Genomic DNA, 26,390 nt, shown 5'->3' with positions numbered 1-26,390 from the left:
TACAACCTTGATGCACTCCTTTCCTCATTTTGAATCAGTCTGTTGTTCCAGTTTGATTCTAACAGCTGCTTCTTGACCTGCATACAGATTTCTCAGGAGGCAGGTAAGATGGTCTGGTATTCCCATCTCTTGAAGAATTTCCCACAGCTTGTGATCCACACAAAGGCTTTACTGTAGTGAATGAAGCAAAAGTAGATGTTTTTCTAGAATTCTCTTGCTTTTTCCTTGATCCAATGGATGTTGGCAATTTGATCTCTGATTCCTCTGCCTTTTCTAAATCCAGTCTGTACTTCTGGTAATTCTCTGGTCATGTGCTGTTAAAGTGCAGCATGGAGGATTGTAGTTTGAACGTTCTTTGCCATTACCCTTTTTCTGGATTGAAATGATAACTGACCTTTTCCAGTCCTGTGGCCACTGCTGACTTTTCCAAATTTTCTGGCATATTGAGTGCAGGACTTTCACAGCATTATCTTTTAAGATTTGAAATAGATCAGCTGGAATTTCATCACCTCCACTAGCTTTTACCTAGTGATGCTTCCTAAGGCCCATTTGACTTCTCACTCCAGGATGTTTGGGTCCAGATGGATGAACACACCATTGATCTTATCTAGGTCATTAAGAACTTTTTTGTATTTTTCTTCTGTGTATTCTTGCCACCTTTTCTTAATGTCTTCTGCTCTGTTACCTCCATACCGTTTATGTCCTTTATTGTGCCCATCTTTGCATGAAATGCTTTTCTTCTTTGCCTTTAACTTCTTTCAGCTATTTGTAAGACCTCCGCAGACAACCATTTTGCCTTTTTGAATTTTTTTTTTTTTATTGGGGATGGTTTTGATCACTGCCTCCTGTACAATGTTCTGACAAAATATGGTGCACTGGAAAAGGGAATGGCAAACCATTTCAATATCTTACCTTGAGAACCCAATGAATGTATTTTCATTGTTACACTATTTCAAATTTTTGTTTGGTTATTGTTTATGACAGTGACAAAATTTATCACAATTTCATCTGTACAGTTTCTTTTATTATCCTTCATAGCTCTAATTTAGAAATAATAAGTCATACAAAGATTAGTCCAATCTCAGAAGAATTAGAAAGATGTACCTCCAAGTGTCTTTGTAAATCTTTGTGGTTGTTTAATTGCTGAATAATGTCTGACTCTTTTGTGACTCCATGGGCTATAGCCTGCCTGGCTCCTCTATCCATGGGATTTCCCAGGCAAGAATACTAGAGTGGGTTACCATTTCCTTCCGCAGGGAAACTTCCCAACCCAAGAATCAAACCCTTCTTCCCTGCACTGGCAGGGTTATTCTTTACTGCTGAGTCACCAAGCCCTCATAAATCTCTACATTAGCATAAAGCTAGAAATAAATATGAACTGGAATTGTAAAAAACATATAATAAAATGATTTTGTACTAAACTCATAAAATTTTCAATAAGTCTGCATTGTTTAATTTATACTGATGAGTTCTTCTAGTCAGAAGAATATTTACTTTATAGAACATTTACTAAATAAAAAAAACAATTAACCAATACATATTTTATGGAAATTCCTACCTGGAAAACTCTGGGCTAGAGGGCTTAGGAGCCAGACAAAAGCACTCCAAAATTATATTCTATATCTTAATTTAGAATTTATGCTAACATTACTAATAATTAAGATTATAGAAATGGTCGGAAAGTAAATGCCAATAAAAATCACTTCTATGTCTTAAATTATTTTATCTAACATACTTAAGCAACATTATGATTAAATATTTCATTTTACATATGAGGAAGCTGAGATATTAATCTATGGTTTAAATGAACAAACTGCAGGGCTAGAATTGAACCCAGTTCTGCTACTTCTTTACCCTTTCTAGTACATTTGTCAAAGGAGTAAAGAATGAGGATAAGAAAGGGACCACTAGAAGGGAAGAGTGTTAACAAAAATTTGAAAAAGAATGTTGATACAAGATATGTTGAGGACAAAGAGCACTCATGAAAGGAGAAGTGGGGAAAACTGAAGAAATGAATTCAATCAATAACTTAAGGAGTCTTAAATAAGAACTTAAAAAAATTACTATTTTTATTGTATGCAGTAGGTAAATTAGAGAAATGGAATCAAAAAAATATTAGGAAGGCAGAGATAAGTGATATCCAAGAAAAAATTGAATAGAGAAGGAGTAGTATGAATTCACCTTACGGTTGATATCTCAATATAAATTGAAATGACCTAAAATGGGATACTGCAAGCAAAAGGAAAATAAAACTAGAAATGTAATGAATAAAAAAATCACAAAACCATGAGCCTGAATGATTATATGTTTAAAATGACAGAATATGACACTAAAATATTTTAAGAGATTGTATTTACCTGGTTGGAAGCATCATAACTGAAATTGTAGTGAGCTCTCAGTGGTTGATTGTCTTCTATCACTGAAACTTCTGTAACGTTGTCTATCAACCCAAGGACTTTTATAGTCTCAAATGCTAAAGCAGTTCCTTCTGGGTACGATGAATGCATACATGTGATATCTAGCTTGTTCTGAAAAAATATATATATCAAGTAGATGGTCACTGGATACAAATCAGAAATAACAATACAAGTGTATTTATAACAAGCGGATTAAATCTTATCGTTCTAAATATATATAAATTATAGTCTATTTACTAAATAAAGACAATTAACCAACACACATTTTTATGAAAATTGCTAAGTGAAAAACTCTGAACCAAAGAGCGTAAGAATTAGATAAAATTCTAAGAAAATATTTTGAATCTCACATGATTTAGAATTCATTTACACTGATATCATTAATAATTTAGTATTTAATTATATGTATAATAAGAAAATAACCAATCATCTATCCTTACATTCTCAACGGCTCTTCACGTTCAAGTACTCTATATAAATATACTTATTAGTGACTCTTTAAAATTTTTTTGTACATATTCCATAAAATTATTTTCAGAGATAAAATATGCATGATGTAAATCATGCATATCCCTTCTCATTCTAGCCCTAATGTTGGTGAAGAATAACTCAGCTTTAACAAAAAGAATATATGAAGAAATATAACTTCTACTAGAAGCACTGCTACTAATTATTCAAAATTTAACCTTGTGCAAAGTGTTTTCAATTTCACCCCAAATCCATGACAGTCACTGCTATGATTGGTATATTAAAACATTGTCAAATATGCTGAGATTATTTTCCTAAGATCTGCTTAAACAAGACATAGTGCTTCAAGAAGTCTTACAATTTTGTGTATAAACTTCATCATCAGAAATTCATCTATTATATTGGAATACACTATTATATTGAAACATAAAAATTTAAGGTAATTCATATACAATTTAATAATTTAAATTAAACAATTTATTCCATGTCTTTCCATTGATCTTTGGAGAGAAATGCATCTTTCCAAGAAAAGGCATAATCTAGACATTAACAAGCTATTATATTTAACTATGTGTCCAAGGAGAATGCTTACATTAGAAACTGAAAATGTATATAAAATGTAGTTTCCCTTTTGGATGGTATCTGTAATGAGGGAAAAATAAGTTATCAGATCAAAATAATGTCATATTTTTATTTTATTATTACAGTTAGACAACACAGGAAATTTTTTAAAAAATAAGTATTATTTATTAAGCAAATTAAATAAATTCTTTTCATTAAACTTCTTAATTATCTTTAAATAAAATAACTTTGGTAGTTTATTTTCCCAGGAAGTAAAGTTAATAAATGCATCTTTGCCCAGTTTGATTTTTCAGACCGCTAAAATAGTTCTAGAAATTCAGAGAATGCAAACTTGTAGTAAAATATATATAACTATTGTTTTGAATGATATTTTATCTCTCTCTAATAAACTGTGTAACAAGAAGTTTATCTTGGGAAGACGTGGGACACCACAATATTGTTTTGCATCTTTCAATTTGTTTTTTTCATTATCTGAAGGACTGAATGTGGAGACATAGTAAAGATTCATGTACACTTTAATGAGAAATATGGAAGAAAATAATTATTTTCTGCATCGTATATGAAACATAGCATTTTTATCAACATGTTTTTTTAACAGGAAACTATAGATTACAACTAAAATATTTGGGAGAAAATAGAGTGGAAAATACAAGGAGAATCCTAGGATTTATATAGACTACTTTGAGTAACATTAATTTACTTAAAATTTTAATTCTAGGGAATAAAATTAAATTTAGAATCTGAATTGAAGGTTATTTTGCTGTTTATATATCTGACTGATTATTCAGAAAATTCTGATTTTAACTTTTCAACACATTTAAGTATATAGCCATCATATTAGATGACTGATTAAAGCATAACTCCATATTTTTAACCATCCTATATGAAGTAAATTATCAATATAGTTCTTAATTAATTTATTTTTTATTGAAGGATAATTGCATTAAGAATTTTGCTGTTTTCTGTCAAACCTCAACATGAATCAGCCATAAGTAAATTTTTGTAAGTAGGAAAAAGTAATGAACTTGGAAACAAATAATTTGAGAAATAAGAATAAACTTAAAATCAAGTCTCAGATGCTACCAATAGAGGTATTGTCTCAACAAAATTCTTTACCTGATGATTATGAACAGTTTATTAATGTTTCTGCTGAAGTCCACTCTTACTGAATTTCTATGTAATAAGTGTTTGGAATCTATACTCAGGTCAGAGCTCACCTTAGTATGCTTAAATTCTAACACACTGAGTAAGAAAGAAAAGTCTGGTGTGCTGAAGTAGAATGAAAAATGGAGAGCAGTAAGGAACAATTTGTGTGAGAGTGCATGTGTGCATGTGTGTGTGTGTAAAATCTACAGGACATGGTGAGTGCTCTGGATTTTGGTAAAGACTGTGGCTCCTGAATGTAATGGTGAATTGTTAGAGGGTTTTGAGCAAAGAGGTGAGCAGAAAGAGATAATTTGAATCATTTTCTAAAGGGCTTACTCTATCTGCCAATTGGTAAAGAGAATGTAAAAAGAGGCAGCTGACAAGAGCAATCAACTTATAGATGATTAGGGAGCTATCTCAGTAATTAGAATGAAAAGTAGTGATGATAACAATGGTGGAGTTGATAAGATTCCTAGATCAAGATGGAACCAAAAGAGATTCCTAGATAAGAGTGAACTGTAAAGTTGTTGGTATCCTGTAGAGGTGAAGTTACCATCAACTGACAAGTGGAAGACAATGCATTTAGTGGAGCAGATATACTGTGGTAATTTACATATTCACAGGCAGGTAAGACTTCAAAAAGAACACAATTTTTTCAAAGATTCCATATTTTTCAAATTATAAGAGAACACACCAATACATAGACTATTTCTTGGAGTTAAGTTAGAGATATTGGATGCTTCACATACTATAATGGGCTTCCCAGGTGGCTCAGTGGTAAAGAATCTTCCTGCTAATGCAGGAGACACAAGAGATGCAGGTTCAATCCCTGGGTTGGGAAAATCCCTGGAGGAGGAAATGGCAACTCAGTATTCTTGCCTCGAAAATCCAATGGACAGAGGAGCCTCATGGGCTAGAGTCCATGGGGTTGCAAAAGAGTCGGACATGACTGAGCACCCAGGCAGGCCATATACTATAAAACATCGGTGAAGTAGTGAGCTATTTAGTTTAGTCGCTCAGTCGTGTACGACTCTTTGCAACCCCATGGACTGTAGCCTACCAGGCTCCTCTGTCCATGGGATTTTCCATGTAAGAATAATAGAGTGGGTCGCTATTTCCTTCTCCAGAGGATCTTCCCGACACAGGGATCAAACCCAGGTCTCCCACGTTGTAGGCAGACGCTTTACCATCTGAGCTACCAGGGTACACACATATATAAAAACTTATATCTATTAAAAAATGAGATTAAAACACCTTAAATTTATGAGAGTGGTTGTAATTTACTAAGTAAATCCAAACAGATCAATTTTCTATAGCATAATTTAATATTAGAAAAAATGATTCTATTTTTATTCCCTTGGTGTACTAAATTCTCAACTTTTGGGCTAATTAATTAGAAGACATTTAATAATTCAAATAAATGATGACATTTATACGGTAAAATCCTTATCTCAAATAATTTGACATTAACTAAATATTTTTATTGAAGTATAGTTAATTTACAACACTTCAGGTAAAGTGATTCAGTTAAACATATACACATATATGTATATATATATGTATATTTCTTTTTTGGATTATTTTCCATTACAGTTCATTAAAAGATACTGAATATAGTTTGTTGTGCTATATACTAGGTCCTTGTTGTTTATATATTTTATATATAGTATTGTGTATTTGTTAATCTCAAATTACCCATTTATCCCTCCTTCCTACATTGAATAAACTTTAATGTTGGTTTTCTTTTACAGTAATAAATTTTTAGTTTTAACCACTATAATAACCTAAGATAGTTGAAAATAAGATGCAATTTACACATCTGTGAACTTATTAACTATTTTAATTTTTATTCAATAATCTAATAAATAAAGGTATCTACACTTGTCAAAGATTTTTACAATAAACCAAGAGAGAAAACTAAATGTTGTAATTAAATATACATAATTTAAATAGCAATGCTAAATTACATAAAGTTACTTAAACTCTTAAGATAGATAATAAAACAGAAATTAAAAACTAAAACTTGTAACATTTTTAAATGAATGTAATTTCATAATAAAAGCAAAACTTCCCATCATCAAAATAAACATTTTAAAGCATATCACTTTGAAACTTACCTTTAGTTTCTCCATCATCCCAGAAAAAGTCTCCTTTTGCTGTGTTATTATCATTTAATGCAACTATAAGTCCTAGAGGGTTCTTTCGGCTGTTAAGTAAGTTTGGGTGTGTTTGTGATTAAAAATAAATTTATAATAGTGAAATATCCTATAAATAAATCAATTTCAGCATAAGGATTTGTAGGATTTCTGCACAAGAACATTGATATTAATCAAATTCATGTCTATATTTATTAATAATTTTTCAATGAGAAAAATAATTTATATACTTGGAAAATAAATGAAAGAAAGAAATACAATAAATATAGTATGGAACTTCTTGAGGGCTAAGACACCACCATCAAAATTGAAACAGTAAAAAAATATTTCAATTCAAACAATAAAATTAAATATATCTTATAAAATACCATATTCAACATGTACTTGCTACAAATATATTAACCCTGCATTGCAATGCATCAAGGTTATAAAATGATTTAAAAAAAAACTATAAAATAAACTTTTAAATGCCACATAGAATCTCTAATAATCATACAAATGAAGCTAATTATACCATGTGAAATGAAATGTGGTTAATTTTTTTTAGTTGTATATTACTATTGGTTTCTAAACTTAAAATGAGGCTGTATAGTCCAAATAACTGCTCCATACAGAATATATTCTTTTCAGCATGCACCCATCAGAGTGTATCTTTCTCTTATTTGATACATCTCTAGAGTATACCTAATGATTTCAAGAACATAATCATGAAACATTGACAATATGAAAATAATTCTAGTAAAGAAATCTAATACATGACTAGTTTAATTCATTCACTCATAAATTTGTTCCTTCAACAAATATCTAGGGAAAGAGCTTATCCCATAGTAGGGCTTCCCTGATAGCTCAGTTGGTAAAGAATCTGCTTGCAATACAGGAGACCCCGGTTTGATTCCTGGGTCGGGAAGATCCCCCAAGGCTACTCACTCCAGTATTCTGGCCTAGAAAATTCCACAGACTGTATAGTCCATGGGGTCACAAAGAGTCGTACACGACTGAGAAACTTTCACTTTCTTCACTTTCATTCCATAATAGGGTGACACTATTGGTAAGTGAGCGCCGAAGAATTGATGCTTTTGAACTGTGGTGTTAGAGAAAACTCTTGAGAGTCCCTTGGACTGCAAGGAGATTTAACCAGTCCATTCTGAAGGAGATCAACCCTGGGATTTCTTTGGAAGGAATGATGCTAAAGCTGAAACTCCAATACTTTGGCCACCTCATGCGAAGAGTTGACTCATTGGAAAAGACTCTAATGCTGGGAGGGATTGGGGGCAGGAGGAGAAGGGAACGACAGAGGATGAGATGGCTGGATGGCATCACGGACTCGATGGACGTGAGTCTGAGTGAACTCCGGGAGTTGGTGATGGACAGGGAGGCCTGGCGTGCTGCGATTCATGGGGTCGCAAAGAGTCGGACATGACTGAGCGACTGAACTGAACGGATTGGTATGTGAACTAAAATGGTGAAAAGTCGGGTCCCTGCCTTCATGGAGTATACAGTTGAGGAGAACAGACATGCTACATACAAGAACAAGTAAAAATATAATTCCATATATTCTTAATGCTATGAAGAAAATACAGCAGGGTAAGGAACATAGAGTGACTATCTATTGAGGTGTTGTAGAACATGGGCAAATGTGTAGATGCAATATGACACATTCTGTCCATATACCCAGAATGAATTTTCAAGATGAAGTACCAGAATTTTCAAGTTTCTCCTTTTTTCGAAATAGTTCTAAAATGTATTCTTACTGAACAACTTAATTTCTATATCATTCTTTACCTATACAGAAATATCTACCTCATTTATTGACTTTAAACATTTTACCTGGAAAACAATCATTTTGACATTTATGTACTGACAATCCAAACAGGTAACAACTGACACTTTAATCAATTATATAACATTTAATACTTCATTATTTAGTAATAATCAGCAATTAATTTTAATTATATATATTCTTTACAGAAATAAGTCAGTACAGTTTTGATACAGGAGATAAAGTTCTAATCTAATTATGCTCATTTTTTTAATTAAGAAGTTTGTTGTAATATATTAATACATAATTTGATTCTTTTTATAACTATGATAGCTATATGTAAGAATCTTTTGCATTAAATATCAATCATTGATTTTTAATAAATATGTGAAACATTAAATATTATATTATAGTTCAGATTTCAATTAATGCCTGTTAATTTTACCTTGCTGTTGTAGTTACAGCAGGTTCTTGAAAGGGGATAATGTAACCACCTCTAAGATGTAATCCTATTTTGTCTCCTGGAAGCTGCATATCAATACGTTGTTTTCTCCATGGCCTTTTTACACCCTAATATTTGGAAAATAAAAAGATTTTTTCATTATTGCAATGACTTTAACCCCATTTCACAAGAATTACACATAGAATTTACACAGAGAAATAATTCTTATTATGATCCATTCATGTGATTTTAGTGAATAGTAGCATGTTGTTTCTAACTTTTAAAGAAACTTCAGTTTACTGAAGAAATTTAGCTAAAATAAATAGTTTTACAAAAAAATCACTATAGAGAAATCCATTTCCTTTCTACAATAATTAACAATATTCTTAATTAGTCCTATTTTTATTCTTTGTTTTTGGTTAAAGTTAACCAGGTCTCTTGAAAGGATTGAAAAAAAATCTTTCTTATAAAATATAAAGGGTCTGCTTAGCAAATATAAGTGTGTTGCAAAATACTTCCCTTTAAAATATACAATTTTTCTGGAAGAATATGTAAAATAGGAAAACTATTAAAATAAGTTACCAATTCTTCTTAAAGTTACTCTTGACCTTTTATTTCCACAATTTAAGATGGATAACTCTTTACACTGAAGAATATACTTCATATTAATCATGTGCAATGCAACATATACCTGCTCACATGTAAGAAAATGTATACCTGTGCAGACTTTTATGCACTATTAAAATCTGAAATTGTTATTTTTTAGAATAATAACAGAAATATTGTTAAGTTCCCATGTATAGCTGTTGGACAATATATACTTTTGATCTATTATTATATTAGGTTTACTTACAGTTTCAAAGTCATACCAAGTAGCATCAGGGATGTATGCACTCACTATTTCTGCACCCTAAAATAAAGCAAGATAATTTGTATGTGGAGAAGGAAATGGCAACCCATTCCAATATTCTTGCCTGGAAAATCCCATGGACAGAGAAGCCTGGTGGGCTATAGATTCCACGGGGTTGCTAAGAGTCAGACAACAACTTAGCAACCAAACAACAATAATTTGTATGTAGATACATATATTTTACTTCAATATTTAACAGAAGAGAGTCACATCAAATGTTGTCAGATTTTCATAGTGAAGTGGAAAGCTTCCTTTGTATGTTACACTACAATATTTTCTATGTATAACAAAAGGCTATTTTAATAGTTTTAGATACTTTCGTAATACACAATATTCCACAAGCAAAGATGAAATAAATTTAAGTGGCAACTAAAAAAATGGATGCATATATTTGTATCATTATCATCTGCATGGTAAGTGTGAGTGTGAACACATTCATTTCTATATATTTCCATGACATACCAACTTTTAAGTAATAGGCAAAATCCACATACTTCATTCCACCATTTTTTCAACATTTTCATATAATCTATTGGCTTTCAAGTTCTCTTTTATTTACAATATAGCAAAATTTCAATGTCTATGACATGAATGACAGTTATTTTTATTATAAGATTTGATATGTTTCATAAATACAGCTTTCTTTTGTGGAAGAATACTAATTGTACACAATTTCTTCTCCCCAGTACATATCATATACTTGAAAAGCATAAATCTATATAATATACTTATAACTTTTCAGAATTTCTTCTATGTTTTAGAATTTAATTAAACACTTATCAGTTTGAAGCATTCTACTGAGTAACATGCATTATTGCCCAAATGTTTTGTAATTTAGTGTGGATTTGATTACACAAAATTCCCTTTAAAATTTATTAAAATTGCATCCTACCTGTTTCAGTACAGGGGTTATAAGTAATGAGGGGCCCCATAAAAACTGAGTATCCTCAATCCAGCTATTTGTATCCTCATAAAACCTAAGAACAATGACAATGTTTACAATATAAAGATAAAAAATGTTAATCCAAATACTTCAATTTATTATCTTTTAAGTTATTCCCTGGGAATAATCATTGTCTTTAATTTTGCTTGATATGTAAAGTTGACTTCATAAAGTCAAAACTGACTTAATATGTAATTTTGAATCTATAATTATTAATGCATCCTCATGGTACACCTGACACTCAAGAAAAAGAAACATAGAAAGGAAAGGAGAAAGTAAAGAAAGGTGGGACAGAGGAAATTACTTCATTTGGAACTCAAAAAAATGATCTATAATATGTGATAAATAAACAAATATGAAAATAAAAAGTATAATAAACAACTATTCTGTTTAATTCATTTTTTCCTGTAAAATAGGTTCATGAACTATCAGAAATCCTTCATATTCTACTTTCCTCCTTTTTATACTTTTTCCTTATAAACTTCAATTTGACTTGGACTTGAAGGGATCTTTAGTCATTTCTTGAGGAATGACCTTGTTTTGGTCAAGAAATACAAAGACAAGCACAATTCATATTTAGATAATTTTCACAATATACATGATTATGCTGTTAATATTTGCTTATTTAATTATATTTAATGTTTATTTAATAAATGATATTAAATGATATTTAATGCATGTAATATTTAATATGTGTTTTAATATTCTGTATTTAATATTACTTACTGATATACTTACTCCAATATATTCTACCATATTTCTTTCCTTTTAAGTTCTATACAATTATTACATTTCTAGATTGAACTTGTCCATTTCACCAAATTAATTATATTTACTACTATCATTTTACATTTCACCAAATAATTTATATAAATGTCAAGAAAAGCATCAGAAATCCACATGATTTGTCTGAATATAATTTGAAATACTGAAATTCCTGAACATGATACTCACTCATGAAGAAAAGGCCTTGCTACCGTTTCTCCAAACATATGGGCTTTATAAAATAGAGTATAAAGGAAAGGTAACAAGGCATAGCGAATATTCAAATAGTGTTTTGATGACTTAACCAAAAGAGAATCCTGTCCAAAATATGCTGGATCCTGATGCTGTGGGATAAACGGAGAAATTGAAATAAGAAATTTAAAATATGAATAAAAATTAAAACATAAGCATTTGATCTATTTTTGAAAACCAAAATGTGTACTTTTTAGCATGCTTATAGATAGTTGAGATGACTCCTATTTCATCATTTCTAGTTTTTATGTTTTCATTTGGATATATATAGTAATTAAACTTTATTTTAAAGCAGACATTTCCCTTTGAATACACATTCTTGGAGAAGGTAAAACATTTTAACAAAGTATTCTTCATTTCTATTTTTTGCAGTAGATTGAATTATTGGTCCCAATTTTCATGCCTCCTTGTACCCACAATTTCTGTTATATAAATCTTATTAGTATCTACCTCTAACAGTGGAATGTATTTCCCCACTATTTGACTTTGTGCTCAGCTACATGATATACTCCCACCAATGTAACCTTAGGACACATGACACTTGCAAGTAAGGGCTTGAAACGTGCTTTGCTGCCTTGCACCTTGTCACTGCTATTAGAACAATAAGCTCAGTCTGGAAACCAAGGGACACAAAGAACAAAGCCATCTGGTCAGTCTGTAGGCTTGCAACCAGCAAGAAGGACAGCCTTCTTGCTGAGCCCAAGCTAGCTTAGTTGACTCAGCCAAGCTATAATGATGTAAGCAAACCTGCTTAGATTTCCTGAAACCAGCTACTGCCTCCCTGGATACACCATCATGTTTACGCCAAAGCCACAGTTTCCTTTGGCTGCTCCCTGGAAATCAATGAGCTTGGTGGGATATATAGGACCTATGCCGAGGAGATACAGGTCTTCTCCAGTGGTCAACTTTGCCTTGAGGACTCCCTATTAGATGAGCCAAAATTTCATTTGAACTGGGCTGTAGAATATAACTGTTTATCAAACCTCCTTCTTTGCCTTCATCTGAATCAGATTTAGGCCTGAATTGTGATCTGAAGGCTCTCTCCACTTTCTCCTTCTTCTTCTCCTTTATCCACCACAAGTATTTCATCAATAAATTGCTAACGTTTCTAACTCTGTCTTGGCATCTGTTTTTTGGAGGACATACATGAACACAAGTATAATTTAATTCACATGAGGATCTCCCAAGAACACAAATTTATTGAAGCATCACTTAGGTGGATTAGGAAATAACAACTATCAAGTTTATACCTTTTACTTCTGTATTGTCATGCTTTCTTCCAGGCGGAGCTCTGAGTGGCTGTCTTTCTTCTCAAAGAGAGTTAAGCCCCATTGTCTGTACAGTGAATAATTTCTTAACCAGTTTGGACTTAATTGACTTAATGCTTTCACCTAATTTTCTCATTCCCTCTAAGAAATATGCCTATGAGAGCCCATAGCTCAGGGTTTGTAGATTAACCTCCCAGCAGTTCAGATGCATGTTTACAAAGTGTTAGTTTTAAATTTTTCCCCACCTGTCATTACAATTTTATTTACTAAAGAAAAATTATGGACCCAAACTACTTTACAAGTGTCTTTAATTTCTTGTATATCTTTAATAAAAGAAAAATTATAAATCCTTAAGAATATATTCTATTTTTATGAAAGAAAAGTTACCTGGAACTTATTATTAGAATGTAAGAATTCAGACTCAAAAAGCTTTGTCATTAACTTAAGATATTGTAATTTTACACATGTGTATATGTGTTAGGCTTAAAATATTTCTGCAATTCTGTCATGATTTCCTTATTTGATCATATTTTTATATACAAAATACAGACCTTGTGAAGAAGAGTTCCAACTCTTCTTTGCGAATTATACCACAAACTTTCAGACCAGATCTCTACATATATACATTTAAGTACATTGCTAAAAATAGGATTATGTTTTATTTTGAAACATGGAGAACAAGAGGCATTCACCTGATATCCATCAGCGTTATGGTTTCTGGCATATGGATAAAAAGCTCCAAGTTGCATCCACCTTCTGCAAAGCTCTTCTGTGGTCTCAGCCACAAACCCACAGATATCTGCTCCAACCTAAATAACATATATATCTATTATTTATATTGTAAAGATTCTCAGATTGCCCAGGGCATCACATTTATGCAACTGATTAATCTGTACCAACTTAGTCTTTGTTTTACTGTCTTTTTACTACTCCTCCTTGGTCTAGTTGATTTTGTATTTTTGCCACACACTTGCCTCTAATTCAATGTATAAAGCCAAAACTGAGTTATTAAAATGTGTGGCTTCTTAATCCAAAACTCACCATCTGTGATTTGACTTTCCCTATTTATATTTCTGTAGGAGTAAAAGAGTAAAAATATTGCCAGATGTATGATCACATATAATTGTACTTTTTGTCCCTCAAGAACTCTTCAGAAAAAAATGACTATACTTAATTTACTATTAGTATTTAATGTTTACAAGTATTTCTGTGTTTTTGTAAGTGGTTTATATGTATCTATAAACAATATATAATACTATTTTGCATTCTTATTACCTTTACATAAGTGACATGTATGTGTTACACTGCATTTCCCTTTTATTCTCAAAGAATTATTTTTGTGAGATTCAATTAGGTTAATATGGCTGCAGTTCTCTATTGTATGGGATCCCATCACTATAAAATATGATTGTATGAAGCATGTATATAAGCTTCTTTGTGAATATATGTGTATATAAGGCTACATTCCTGACTTATTGGAAAAGCATATTTTTAAAATCAAAACTAGTTGTTTCTTGTCAGGGAACATTTAACAGGAGGATTCCTGCATACTGTTTTCTATTTCTCAAGGATTCTCTGTTCCTTATCAGTTCCTATTCTGAGAATGAGTAGAGCTGCACGCAGTTCTCAGGACTGAGGTCATAAGATGAGACATGCAGTAACTCTTTTCAGTGTCAGGGACCTTGTATGTATTACACTATCCATATTGTGGCTATTGATAAAATTTCCTCCTGTGTAACAGCTGAGTAATCATCTTACTAAAGATATTTAAGCCTGCATTTCTGCTAATAAAGCACCCTTGCTCCATCAGAGCTTGGGTCCCCATGTCTTTTTCTTTCTTTCTCTCTCTTTCTCTTTTCACTTTCTTTTTGTTAACTACGGACGCCAAGTTCTGGTCCATTAAAGGACCCCAACAGTAACTATTTATAATAAGTACAGTCACAGTACAGGAATGTTCCCACTTGCTTCATTTTCTTGCTGATTTCTGATATTTTCAGGCTTTTAATTTTTATCTCCTATATATATTAAATGCATTTCACCAAAGTTTTTACTTGCACATCTCTGATTACTAGGAAAGTTGAGAATTCTTTCACATTTTTTAAAATTTCATATGTATTTCTCTTTCTATAGAATTGCTTGATATATCCTTTGCTGACTTTTCTACTGTTTTTACCTTTTATAGATTTATAGTAGGTTCTTTAAATTAAATATTAATCATTTATTACTTATATGAATTGAAAATATAATTTTCCAGTAGTAGGAAACATTTTATTTTAATTTTTAAACTAGATATTAGATGAACAGAAATTTTCATTTTGTAACCAAATTGTTTCTTTATTAGTTGTGCCTCTGTGCTCTGTTTAAGAAATTCAACTCTTAACTTTACATCATAAAGTTACTCACTTATATTTTCTTCTATGATGCTTAAAGTATACTTTTCACACATAGGTTGTGTATTATTTGAGGCAGAGAGTCATTTTACTTTATATTTTAAATGGATAATCAATTGTCCATATGAATGGTTGATACTTTATTCACTGAGCTACAGTGATAGTGCTACCATTAAACAAATTTCTATTAATGTATGGACCCATGTCCTATTTTGAAATATTAAATTATTGATTATTCAATTAAGTATCATTGCATTATATCACTATTTTAGCTGATAGGGCAAAATCCATATGCTCTTTTCTGTCTTTAAAGTGTATTGTCTTCCACATGAAGTCTAGAATAACTTTATATGTTCTTCAAATTCTCTTTATAGCTTAAAATAGAACATCACTGAATTTAGATAACAGTTTTGGGAGAAAGTATATTTCTATGAGACTTCTTATCCACAAACATGGTGTATCTTTAATTTACTAAGTTACTACAATTTCTCTCAAAAAGTCCCACACTTAGCTTGAATATTTACTCCTGGTTATTGCTTATTAGTTAGTTGCTATACTATACATAACACCTTATCTTGGAATACATTGTAATATTGCTTGTTTTTTCCTTTTATTTTTTTGGACAAAACTTGCCATATATTGGTCTATTTTATTCAAAATTTCAGTCACCTTTTTATTTTGACATTTGTTTCTCTAGAGACATTGCTTTCATTGCATTCATCTCTTATTTTCATTATCTATATGTTTAGATTTATTGTTTTCCATTTTTGTAATTCATGTACTTCACTAATTAATGTTTAAAACTTCTATGTTTATAATCTAAGCATTTAAAGCTAAAAATTTTCTTCTAAATACCAATTTGTCTGATGTCCCAGATTTCTGATATGAAGTACAATTGTTTACATTCAATTTTACAGTTTCTTTCCTTCATTTCCATTCAGTTTATTTTGGTGAATCAATTGATAATGTGTTTACTTTACTTTCCAAATTCAAGATGATGTGTGTGTGTGTGTGTGTGTGTGTGTGTGTGTGTGTGTATGTGTGTGTGGTAGCTTTTTTGTTTTGGTTTGGTTTGGTTTGTTTCTGGTTTTCATTTTGTTTGATACATATGAGAGAATAAATGAATCACTATAATTTTATAAATATTTCATATTTATTTTGTTATGTAATGATACTTCTTACTGTTGAAAATCAACACTGCATAGTACTTTTTTTTTTTTTTTGCATGATTTAGAGACTTACCTGGTTTCTTACATTTGGAATAGCCTATATAATTTTCTCTGCTTAAAAAATCTGAAACATTTCTGTCATCTTTTCTCTTTTAAATAGAAGAAACAACTTTATTATTCTTTTAACTTAAAATGAAAATCTAGAGAATTTTGAATATATCTAGACTTTTGATATTGACTTTTTTACAATGCCAATTTGGATTTTTCCCTATGATTTTCTCTGGTGCTTTTGTATTTATTATATAAGATTTTTCTGTCCTTTGTTTATATTGACTTTTGTTTTAGGAATTAGTATGATTTGACTGAATTTTGTTCATTCTCTCTTTACACTCTAATGTTATAGACACTATCCACAATCTTATTTTTCTCATAAATTCTCTAGGAATAGAAATTGAAATTTTCTGTCATATACCTTCAATCATTTAACTGAAAATCATTAAGATGACAATATTACAACATTGGTAATTGCAGTGTTTATAAATAATATTGTAAAACTACTTACCAAAGGTATTCCAAACAAACCAAACTCCAGCATTCCTGTAATAGACCATTCCATTTGTTCCCAAGAAGCAGTATTGTCTCCTAACCAATGTGCAGAATGGCTTCCAGATCCAGCAAAAGTCGATCGGGTGAGAATAAAGCTTCTTTTATTAGGAAAAACTTTTTCTATAGCTCTAAAAACAAAATCATATTAATAAAAAACATTTATTTTAAAATAATATTGATATGATAAATTCTAAAATCTTAAATTCAAGGCATATATTAGTTTTTAGAACTAATAATAGCTATAATAGTAGCTATAATAGTTACAACTATTTAATTAATATTTTATATTAATTTTGTATTTACATATTAATATGTACTTAGTAAAATACATTCAGATCAAACATAGAAAAACAAATTCTAGAAATGATTTACACTTTGAATAATTTTCTTTACCAAATTAAACATGGGTTTTCTGTACCCAGAAAACAAATCAATATTTGTTTTTCAAATATGTGATTTAAATACAGTGAAAAATCTCTTTATAATATAAAATACAGTAGTCCAAATTGAACCCCAAACACATTTTTTGTGATTCAGTGATGCTCAGTTCAGTTCATTCAGTCACTCAGTCGTGTCCAACTCTTTGTGACCCAATGAATCGCAGCACACCAGGCCTCCATGTCCATCACCAGCTCCCAGAGTTTACTCAAACTCATGTCCATTGAGTCAGTGATGCCATCCAGTCATCTCACTCTATCGTCCCCTTCTCCTCCTGCCCTCAATCCCTCCCAGCATCAGAGTCTTTTCCATTGAGTCACCTCTTTTCATGAGGTGGCCAAAGTATTGGAGTTTCAGCTTTAACATCAGTCTTTCCAATGAACACCCAGGACTGATCTCCCCTAGAATGGACTGGTTGGATCCCCTTGGAGTCCACAGGACTCTCAAGAGTCTTCTCCAACACCACAGTTCAAAAGCATCAATTCTTCGACACTCAGCTTTCTTCACAGTCCAAATCTCACATCCATACATGACCACAGGAAAAACCATAGCCTTGACTAGACGGACCTTTGTTGGCAAAGTAATGTCTCTGCTTTTCAATATGCTATCTAGGTTGGTCATAACTTTCCTTCCAAAGAGTAAGCATCTTTTAGTTTCATGGCTGCAATCACCATCTGCAGTGATTTTGGCTGATCATACATTGATGTCTATATTTTCAAATATTATCTAGCAATGTTGATGTAAAACTTATATGCTTGAAAAGCATTTTATTTTGTTTTAGAATTTCATCTCCACAATACTAGCATTATTCATCTCACCACTATTAGTACCTGAATATTGTTGACAAATTTTTTCATAATTGGAAAATAATCAGAAAAAAGGTAATAAAAATTTAAGTTTGTAGATTACCTTAATAAAAATATAATAGTATTCTAAGGTGCTTTTTTAAAATTACCTTTATATGAACTATAATATTCTTTCTTTCCAGAATTTATTTACTTATACTCTATGATATATAGATTGAAGTGAAGTAAACACTATGAAGATAGCATATACAATTTTGATATCCTAGTATGCTTTGGGATCAAATATGCTTTAGAATTAAAACTTGATCACAGTTGCTTAATTATGAGAAAAATTAAAATTTATTGATCCAGAATTTGTTTTTTTACTTACTTTTGCATTATAGGTCCTTATACAATGCTTGAAAAATAGTAGGCAATCAATATATGATTATCTCCTTTCTTTGCTTTGTCTCATGCTACATTTTTACACACAAGCAAACCCATTTTATTAGAGATGCTACGTACAAAATCGCATTTTAAATGAAACACTCTTTAAGTGAAGAGAAACTAAAAAGCCTCTTGATGAAAGTGAAAGAGGAGAGTGAAAAAGTTGGCTTAAAACTCAACATTCAGAAAACGAAGATCATGGCATCCGGTCCCATCACTTCATGGGAAATAGATGGGGAGACAGTGGAAACAGTGTCAGACTTTATTTTTTTGGGCTCCAAAATCACTGCAGATGGTGACTGCAGCCATGGAATTAAAAGACGCTTGTTTACTCCTTGGAAGAAAAGTTGTGACCAACCTAGATAGCATATTCAAAAGCAGAGACATTACTTTGCCAACAAAGGTCCGTCTAGTCAAGGCTATGGTTTTTCCAATGGTCATGTATGGATGTGAGAGTTGGACTGTGAAGAAAGCTGAGTGTTGAAGAATTGATGCTTTTGAACTGTGGTGTTGGAGAAGACTCTTGAGAGTCCCTTGGACTGCAAGGAGGTCCAACCAGTCCATTCTAAAGGAGATCAATCCTGGGTGTTCTTTGAAGAATGATGCTAAAGCGGAAACTCCAGTACTTTGGCCACCTCATGTGAAGAGTTGACTCATTGGAAAAGACTATGATGCTGGGAGGGATTGAGGGCAGGATGAAAAGGGGACGACAGAGGATGAGATGGCTGGATGGCATCACCGACTCGATGGACATGAATTTGAGTGAACTCCGGGAGTTGGTGATGGACAGGGAGGCCTGGCATGCTGCGATCCATGGGGTCGCAAAAGTCAGATATGACTGAGCGACTAAACCGAACTGAACTTTAAAAAAAAAATAGTGACTTGTTCAAATAGCACCATTTTCTTAGGCCAGTTATGAGATTCATGTTTAGAACACATGTTCAGTGACACCAAGCTGAATCAAAATTTAGAAGAATAATTTCAGTCAATGAATTAAAGTATCACAGTTAAGTACATATATCATTTAGTTCTTGATAATTAAGTTTTAAATATGTGAATATTTAATAAAAGAGGTGATGCTTTTATGTCCTAATTTTTCACAATGAAAATATTATCTTTCTTTGCTTTTCTACAGTTGTTATTATCCACTCTATGTAAATTACCAAATATATTTCTAGACAATAAAGTTAGAGAGTTGTCTGAGTGAAATTGTACTTACTTCTCTGTGGCTATAGACATACTATATCCATAGAGGCTGTGTACATCATACTGTTTTCCCCAGTATTGCATGGCATCCATGCAAATTGTTTTGGAATACATGAGTTTGTCAAGAATATCTTAGAAAGAAATATAAGAAATAATTAGAAAAAAAAAATAATAATTAGGTAAGAAACATTTTGCCATTTTAAGTTGCGTAATTCTTAAGTGATGTGCTATGTAATACTATATATAATTAGAAAATAATTAAAGACATCACTTTATGCTAAATTCCAATTGGGTCTCTACCCTTTATTCTCATTAACTGACCATTACATTTGCACTTAAAGTAATACATATTATGTTTCTTAGCTTCAGTAATAAATAAATTCATGGAAAAAATAGAGTTTATGTATATAGAAATATATACATTTGTATTGTAAATCATATAATTATATTCCGATTTGAAAATTGAATAATTTTTTAAAATATAACCTAATTCCACACATGTAGATTTCTTACACAACAGCAAATCATTTAAATCTCTGCTTTTCAGTTTTTACTGTCTTTTGATTTGCACGCTTATGTGGCATTGTAGTAATTATTGTTATCTTTCTTCAGATATCCTTATCACAATCTATTTCCCTAAGAGCACTTATTTGTCTTTATGTTAAATTTTTAACCAGTTTTAATGGTGAAAACGTTCTTTTTAAAATAGGTGAGAAGTTATTCACATTTGTTATTGCTGTAGTTTAGTCACTAAGTCATGTCCAACTCTTTTGAGACTCCACGGAGTGTAGTCTACCAGGATTCTCTGTTCACTGGAATTGCTATTTCCTTCTCCAGGGGATCTTTCCAATGTAGGGATTGAATCTGTGCCTCCAGTATTTACAGGTGGATGATTTACCACCAACTCCCAAGGGAAGCCCAACTATTCATATTAACTACATGGTGGAGAGGTCTGACAGAATGTGGTCCACTGGAGAAGGGAATGGCAAACCACTTCAGTATTCTTGCCTTGAGAACCCCACGGACAGTATGAAAAGGCAAAATGATAAGATACCAAAAGAGGAACTCCCCAGGTCAGTAGGTGCCCAATATGCTACTGGAGATCAGTGGAGAAATAACTCCAGAAAGAATGAAGGGATGGAGCCAAAGCAAAAACAATACCCAGCTGTGGATGGGACTAGTGATAGAAGCAAGGTCCGATGCTGTAATGAGCAATATTGCATAGGAACCTGGAATGTCAGGTCCATGAATCAAGGCAAATTGGAAGTGGTCAAACAGGAGATGGCAAGAGTGAACGTCAACATTCTAGGAATCAGTGATCTAAAATGGACTGGAATGGGTGAATTTAACTCAGATGACCATTATATCTACTACTGTGGGCAGGAATCTCTCAGAAGAAATGGAGTAGCCATCATGGTCAACAAAAGAGTCTGAAATGCAGATGCAATCTCATTGGATGCAATCTCAAAAACGACAAAATGACCTCTGTTCATCTCCAAGGCAAACCATTCAATATCACGGTAATCCAAGTCTATGCCCCAACCAATAACGCTGAAGAAGCTGAACGGTTCTATGAAGACCTCCAAGACCTTTTAGAACTAACACGCCAAAAGATGTCCTTTTCATTATAGGGGACTGGAATGCAAAAGTAGGAAGTCAAGAAACACCTGGAGTAACAGGCAAAATTGGCCTTGGAGTATGGAATGAAGCAGGGCAAAGACTAATAGAGTTTTGCCAAGAAAATGCACTGGTCATAGCAAACACCCTTTTCCAACAACAGAAGAGAAGACTCTACACATGGACATCACCAGATGGTCAACACCAAAATCAGATTGATTCTATTCTTTGCAGCCAAAGATGGAGAAGCTCTATACAGTCAACAAAAACAAGACCAGGAGCTGACTGTGGCTCAGATCATGAACTCCTTATTACCAAATTCAGACTTAAATTGAAGAAAGTACGGAAAACTGCTAGACCATTCAGGTATGACCTAAATCAAATCCCTTATGATTATACAGTGGAAGTGAAAAATAGATTTAAAGGACTAGATCTGATAAATAAAGTGTATGATGAACTATGGAATGAGGTTCGTGACATTGTACAGGAGACAGGGATCAAGACCATCCCCATGGAAAAGAAATGCAAAAAAGCAAAATGGCTGTCTGGGGAGGCCTTACAAATAGCTGGGAAAAGAAGAGGAAAAAAAAAAAGAGAAAAGGAAAGATATAAGCATCTGAATGAAGAGTTCCAAAGAATAGCAAGGAGAGATAAGAAAGCCTTCTTCAGGGGTCAATGCAAAGAAATGGAGGAAAACAACAGAATGGGAAAGACTAGAGATCTCTTCAAGAAAATTAGAGATACCAAGGGAACATTTCATGCAAACATGGGCTCGATAAAGGACAGAAATGGTATGGACCTAACAGAAGCAGAAGATATTAAGAAGAGGTGGCAGGAATACACAGAATAACTGTGTTATCACAACCTGGATAATCACGATGGTGTGATCACTCACGTAGAGCCAGACATCCTGGAATGTGAAGTTAAATGGGCCTTAGAAAGCATCACTATGAACAAAGCTAGTGGAGGTGATGGAATTCCAGTGGAGCTGTTTCAAAACCTGAAAGGTGATGCTGTGAAAGTGCTGCACTCAATATACCAGCAAATTTGGAAAACTCAGCAGTGGCCACAGGACTGGAAAAGGTCAGTTTTCATTCCAATCCCAAAGAAAGGCAGTGCCAAAGAATGCTCAAACTACTGCACAATTGCACTCATCTCACATGCTAGTAAAGTAATGCTCAAAATTCTCCAAGCCAGGCTTCAGCAATACATGAACCGTGAACTTCCAGATGTTCAAGCTGGTTTTAGAAAAGGCAGAGGAACCAGAGATCAAATTGCCAACATCTGCTGGATCATCTAAAAAGCAAGATAGTCCAGAAAAACATCTATTTCTGCTTTATTGACTATGCCAAAGCCTTTGACTGTGTGGATCACAAAAAAACTGTGGAAAATTCTGAAAGAGATGAGAATACCAGACCACCTGACCTGCCTCTAGAGAAACCTGTATGCAAGTTAGGAAGCAACAGTTAGAACTGGACATGGAACAACAGATTGGTTCCAAATAGGAAAAGGCGTACATCAAGGCTGTATATTGTCACCCTGCTTTTAACTTATATGCAGAGTACATCATGAGAAACGCTGGGCTGGAATAAACACAAGCTGGAATCAAGATTGCCGGGAGAAATATCAATAACCTCAGATATGCAGATGACACCACTTTTATTGTAGAAAGTGAAGGGGAACTAAAAAGCCTCTTGATGAACGTGAAAGAGGAGATTGAGAAATTTGGCTTAAAGCTCAACATTCAGAAAATGAAGATCATGGCCTCCGGTCCCATGACTTCATGGCAAATAGTTGGGGAAACAGTGGAAACAGTGTCAGACTTTATTTTGGGGGGCTCCATAATCACTGCAGATGGTGAGTGCAGCCATGGAATTAAAGACACTTACTCCTTTGAAGAAAAGTTATGACCAACCTAGATAGCATATTCAAAAGCAGAGATATTACTTTGCTGACTAAGGTCCATCTAGTCAAGGCTATGGTTTTTCCAGTAGTCTAGTATGGATGTGAGAGTTGGACTGTGAAGAAGGCTGAGCACTGAAGAATTGATGCTTTCGAACTGTGGTGTTGGACTGCAAGGAGATCCAACCAGTCCATTCTGAAGGAGATCAGCCCTGGGATTTCTTTGGAAGGAATGATGCTAAAGCTGAAACTCCAGTACTTTGGCCACTTCATGCCAAGAGCTGACTCATTGGAAAAGACCCTGATGCTGGGAGGGATTGGAGTCAGGAGGAGAAGGGGACGACAGAGGATGAGATGTCTGGATGGCATCACTGACTCGATGGACGTGAGTCTGAGTTAACTTCGGGAGTTGTTGACGCACAGGCAGGCATGGCGTGCTGCGATTCATGGGGTCGCAAAGAGTGGGACACGACTGAGCGACTGAACTGAACTGAATGATGGCAAAGGAGAAAAGGAAAGACATACCCATTTGAATGTAGTGTTCCAAAGAATAGCAAGGAGAAATAAGAAAGCCTTCATCAGTGATCAATGCAAAGAAATAGAGGAAAACATTGGAATGGGAAAAACTAGAGATGTCTTCTAGAAAATTAGAGATATCAAGGGAATGTTTCATGCAAAGATGGGCTTGATAAAGGACAGAAATGGTATGGACCAGCAGAAGGAGAAGATATTAGGAAGAGGTGGCAAGAATATACAGCAGAACTATACAAAAAGGATCTTCACAACCCAGATAATCATGATCACTCTCCTAGAATGCAAAGTCAAGTGGACATTAGGAAGCATCACTATGAACAAAGCTAGTGGAGGTGATGGAATTTCAGTTGCTCCTGCTGCTGCTAAGTCGCTTCAGTCGTGTCCGACTCTGTGCGACCCCATGGACAGCAGCCCACCAGGCTCCCCCGTCCCTGGGATTCTCCAGGCAAGAACACTGGAATGGGTGGCCATTTCCTTCTCTAATGCGTGAAAGTGAAAAGTGAAAGGGAAGTTGTTCAGTCGTGTCCGACTCTTAGCACCCCCATGGGCTGCAGCCCACTGGCTCTGCCATCCATAGGATTTTTCAGGCAAGAGTACTGGAGTGGGGTGTCATTGCCTTCTCCGAATTCCAGTTGAGCTATTCCAAATCCTAAAAGATGATGCTGTGAAAGTGCTACACTCAATATGCCAGCAAATTTGGAAAACTCAGCAGTGGCCACAAGACTGGAAAAGGTCAGTTTTCATTCCTATCCCAAAGAAAGGCAATGCCAAAGAATGCTCAAACTACTGAACTATTGCATTCATCTCAGATGGTAGTAAAATAATACTCAAAATTCTCCAAGTGAGGCTTCAACAGTATGTGAAATATGAACTTCCAGATGTTCAAGCTGGATTTAGAAAAGCCAGCGGAATCAAAGATCAAACTGTCAACATCTTCTGGAACATTGCAAAAGCAAGAGAGTTCCAGAAAAATATCTATTTCTGCTTTATTGACTATGCCAAAGCCTTTGATGTGTGGATCACAATAAACTGTGGAAAATTTTTCAAGAGATGGGAATACCAGACCACCTGACCTGCCTCCTGAGAAATCTGTATGCAGGTCAGGAAGCAACAGTGAGAACGGGACATGGAACAACAGACTGGTTCCAAATAGGAAAAGAAGTAGATCAAGGTTGTATATTGTCACCCTACATATTTAACTTCTATGCAGAGTACATCATGAGAAATGCTGGACTGGAATAAACACAAGCTGGAATCAAGATTGCTGGGAGAAATATCAACAAATTCACATATACAGATGACATCACCCTCATGGCAGAAAGCGAGGAAGAACTAAAGATGAAGGTGAACTAAAGATGAAAGAACTCTTGAGAAAAGTGAAAGATGAGAGTGAAAAAGTTGGCTTAAAATTCAATATTCAAAAAACTAAAATCATGGCATCTGGTCCCATTAAAGTGAAAGTGAAAGTGAAGTCACTCTGTCGTATCTGTCTCTCTGCGACCCCGTGGACTTTAGCCCACCAGGCTCCACCATCCGTGGGATTCTCCAGGCAAGAATACTGGAATGGGTTGCCCTTTCCTTCTCTAAGCGATCTTCCCAGCCCAGGGATTGAATCCAGGTCTCCCACATTGCAGGCAGACACTTTAACCTCTGAGCCACCAGGGAAGATCATAACATCTGGTCCCATTACCTAATGACAAATAGATGGGGAAACAGTTGAAACAGTGACAGACTTTATTTTGGGGGGCTCCAAAATCACTGCAGATGGTGACTCCAGCCATGAAATTAAAAGACACTTACTCCTTGGAAGAAAAGTTATGACCAACTGAGACAGCTTATTAAAATGCAGAGACATTACTTTGCCAACAAAGGTGCATCTAGTCAAAGCTATGGTTTTTCCAGTAGTCATACATGGGTGTGAGAGCTGGACTATAAAGAAAGCTACATGCCAAAGAATTGATGCTTTTGAACTGTGGTGTTGGAGAAGACTCTTGAGAGTCCCTTGGACTGCAAGGAGATCCAAACTGTCCATCCTAAAGGAAATTAGTCCTGAATATTCATTGGAAGGACTGATGTTGAAGCTGAAACTCCAATACTTTGGCTACCTGATGCAAAGAACTGACTCATTTTAAAAGACCCATATGCTTCAATGGAAAAGATTGAAGGCAGGAGGAGAAGGACAATAGAA

General features: G+C 33.7%; 1 protein-coding gene across 1 annotated transcript in view; it reads right to left on the bottom strand.

The window, feature by feature from the left end:
• Positions 1-26,390, bottom strand: part of SI (sucrase-isomaltase) — a 112,739-nt gene that overhangs the window by 61,937 nt on the left and 24,412 nt on the right. Inside the window, exons 14-23 of the mRNA XM_068964118.1 lie at positions 20,163-20,280; positions 17,230-17,401; positions 13,801-13,917; positions 11,778-11,932; positions 10,773-10,857; positions 9,824-9,880; positions 8,974-9,098; positions 6,731-6,819; positions 3,478-3,527; positions 2,358-2,528 (exon numbers count right to left, since the gene is read on the bottom strand). Of these exons, the coding sequence (XP_068820219.1) occupies positions 2,358-2,528; positions 3,478-3,527; positions 6,731-6,819; positions 8,974-9,098; positions 9,824-9,880; positions 10,773-10,857; positions 11,778-11,932; positions 13,801-13,917; positions 17,230-17,401; positions 20,163-20,280 (1,139 nt within the window). The remainder of the gene's footprint in view (positions 1-2,357; positions 2,529-3,477; positions 3,528-6,730; positions 6,820-8,973; positions 9,099-9,823; positions 9,881-10,772; positions 10,858-11,777; positions 11,933-13,800; positions 13,918-17,229; positions 17,402-20,162; positions 20,281-26,390) is intronic.

Source organism: Capricornis sumatraensis, chromosome 1 (assembly GCF_032405125.1).
Source record: "Capricornis sumatraensis isolate serow.1 chromosome 1, serow.2, whole genome shotgun sequence".
In the NCBI taxonomy this organism is placed as follows: Eukaryota; Metazoa; Chordata; class Mammalia; order Artiodactyla; family Bovidae; genus Capricornis; species Capricornis sumatraensis.
Note: the sequence above shows the minus strand (reverse complement) of the source record. Positions and strands in the feature narration are given on the sequence as shown.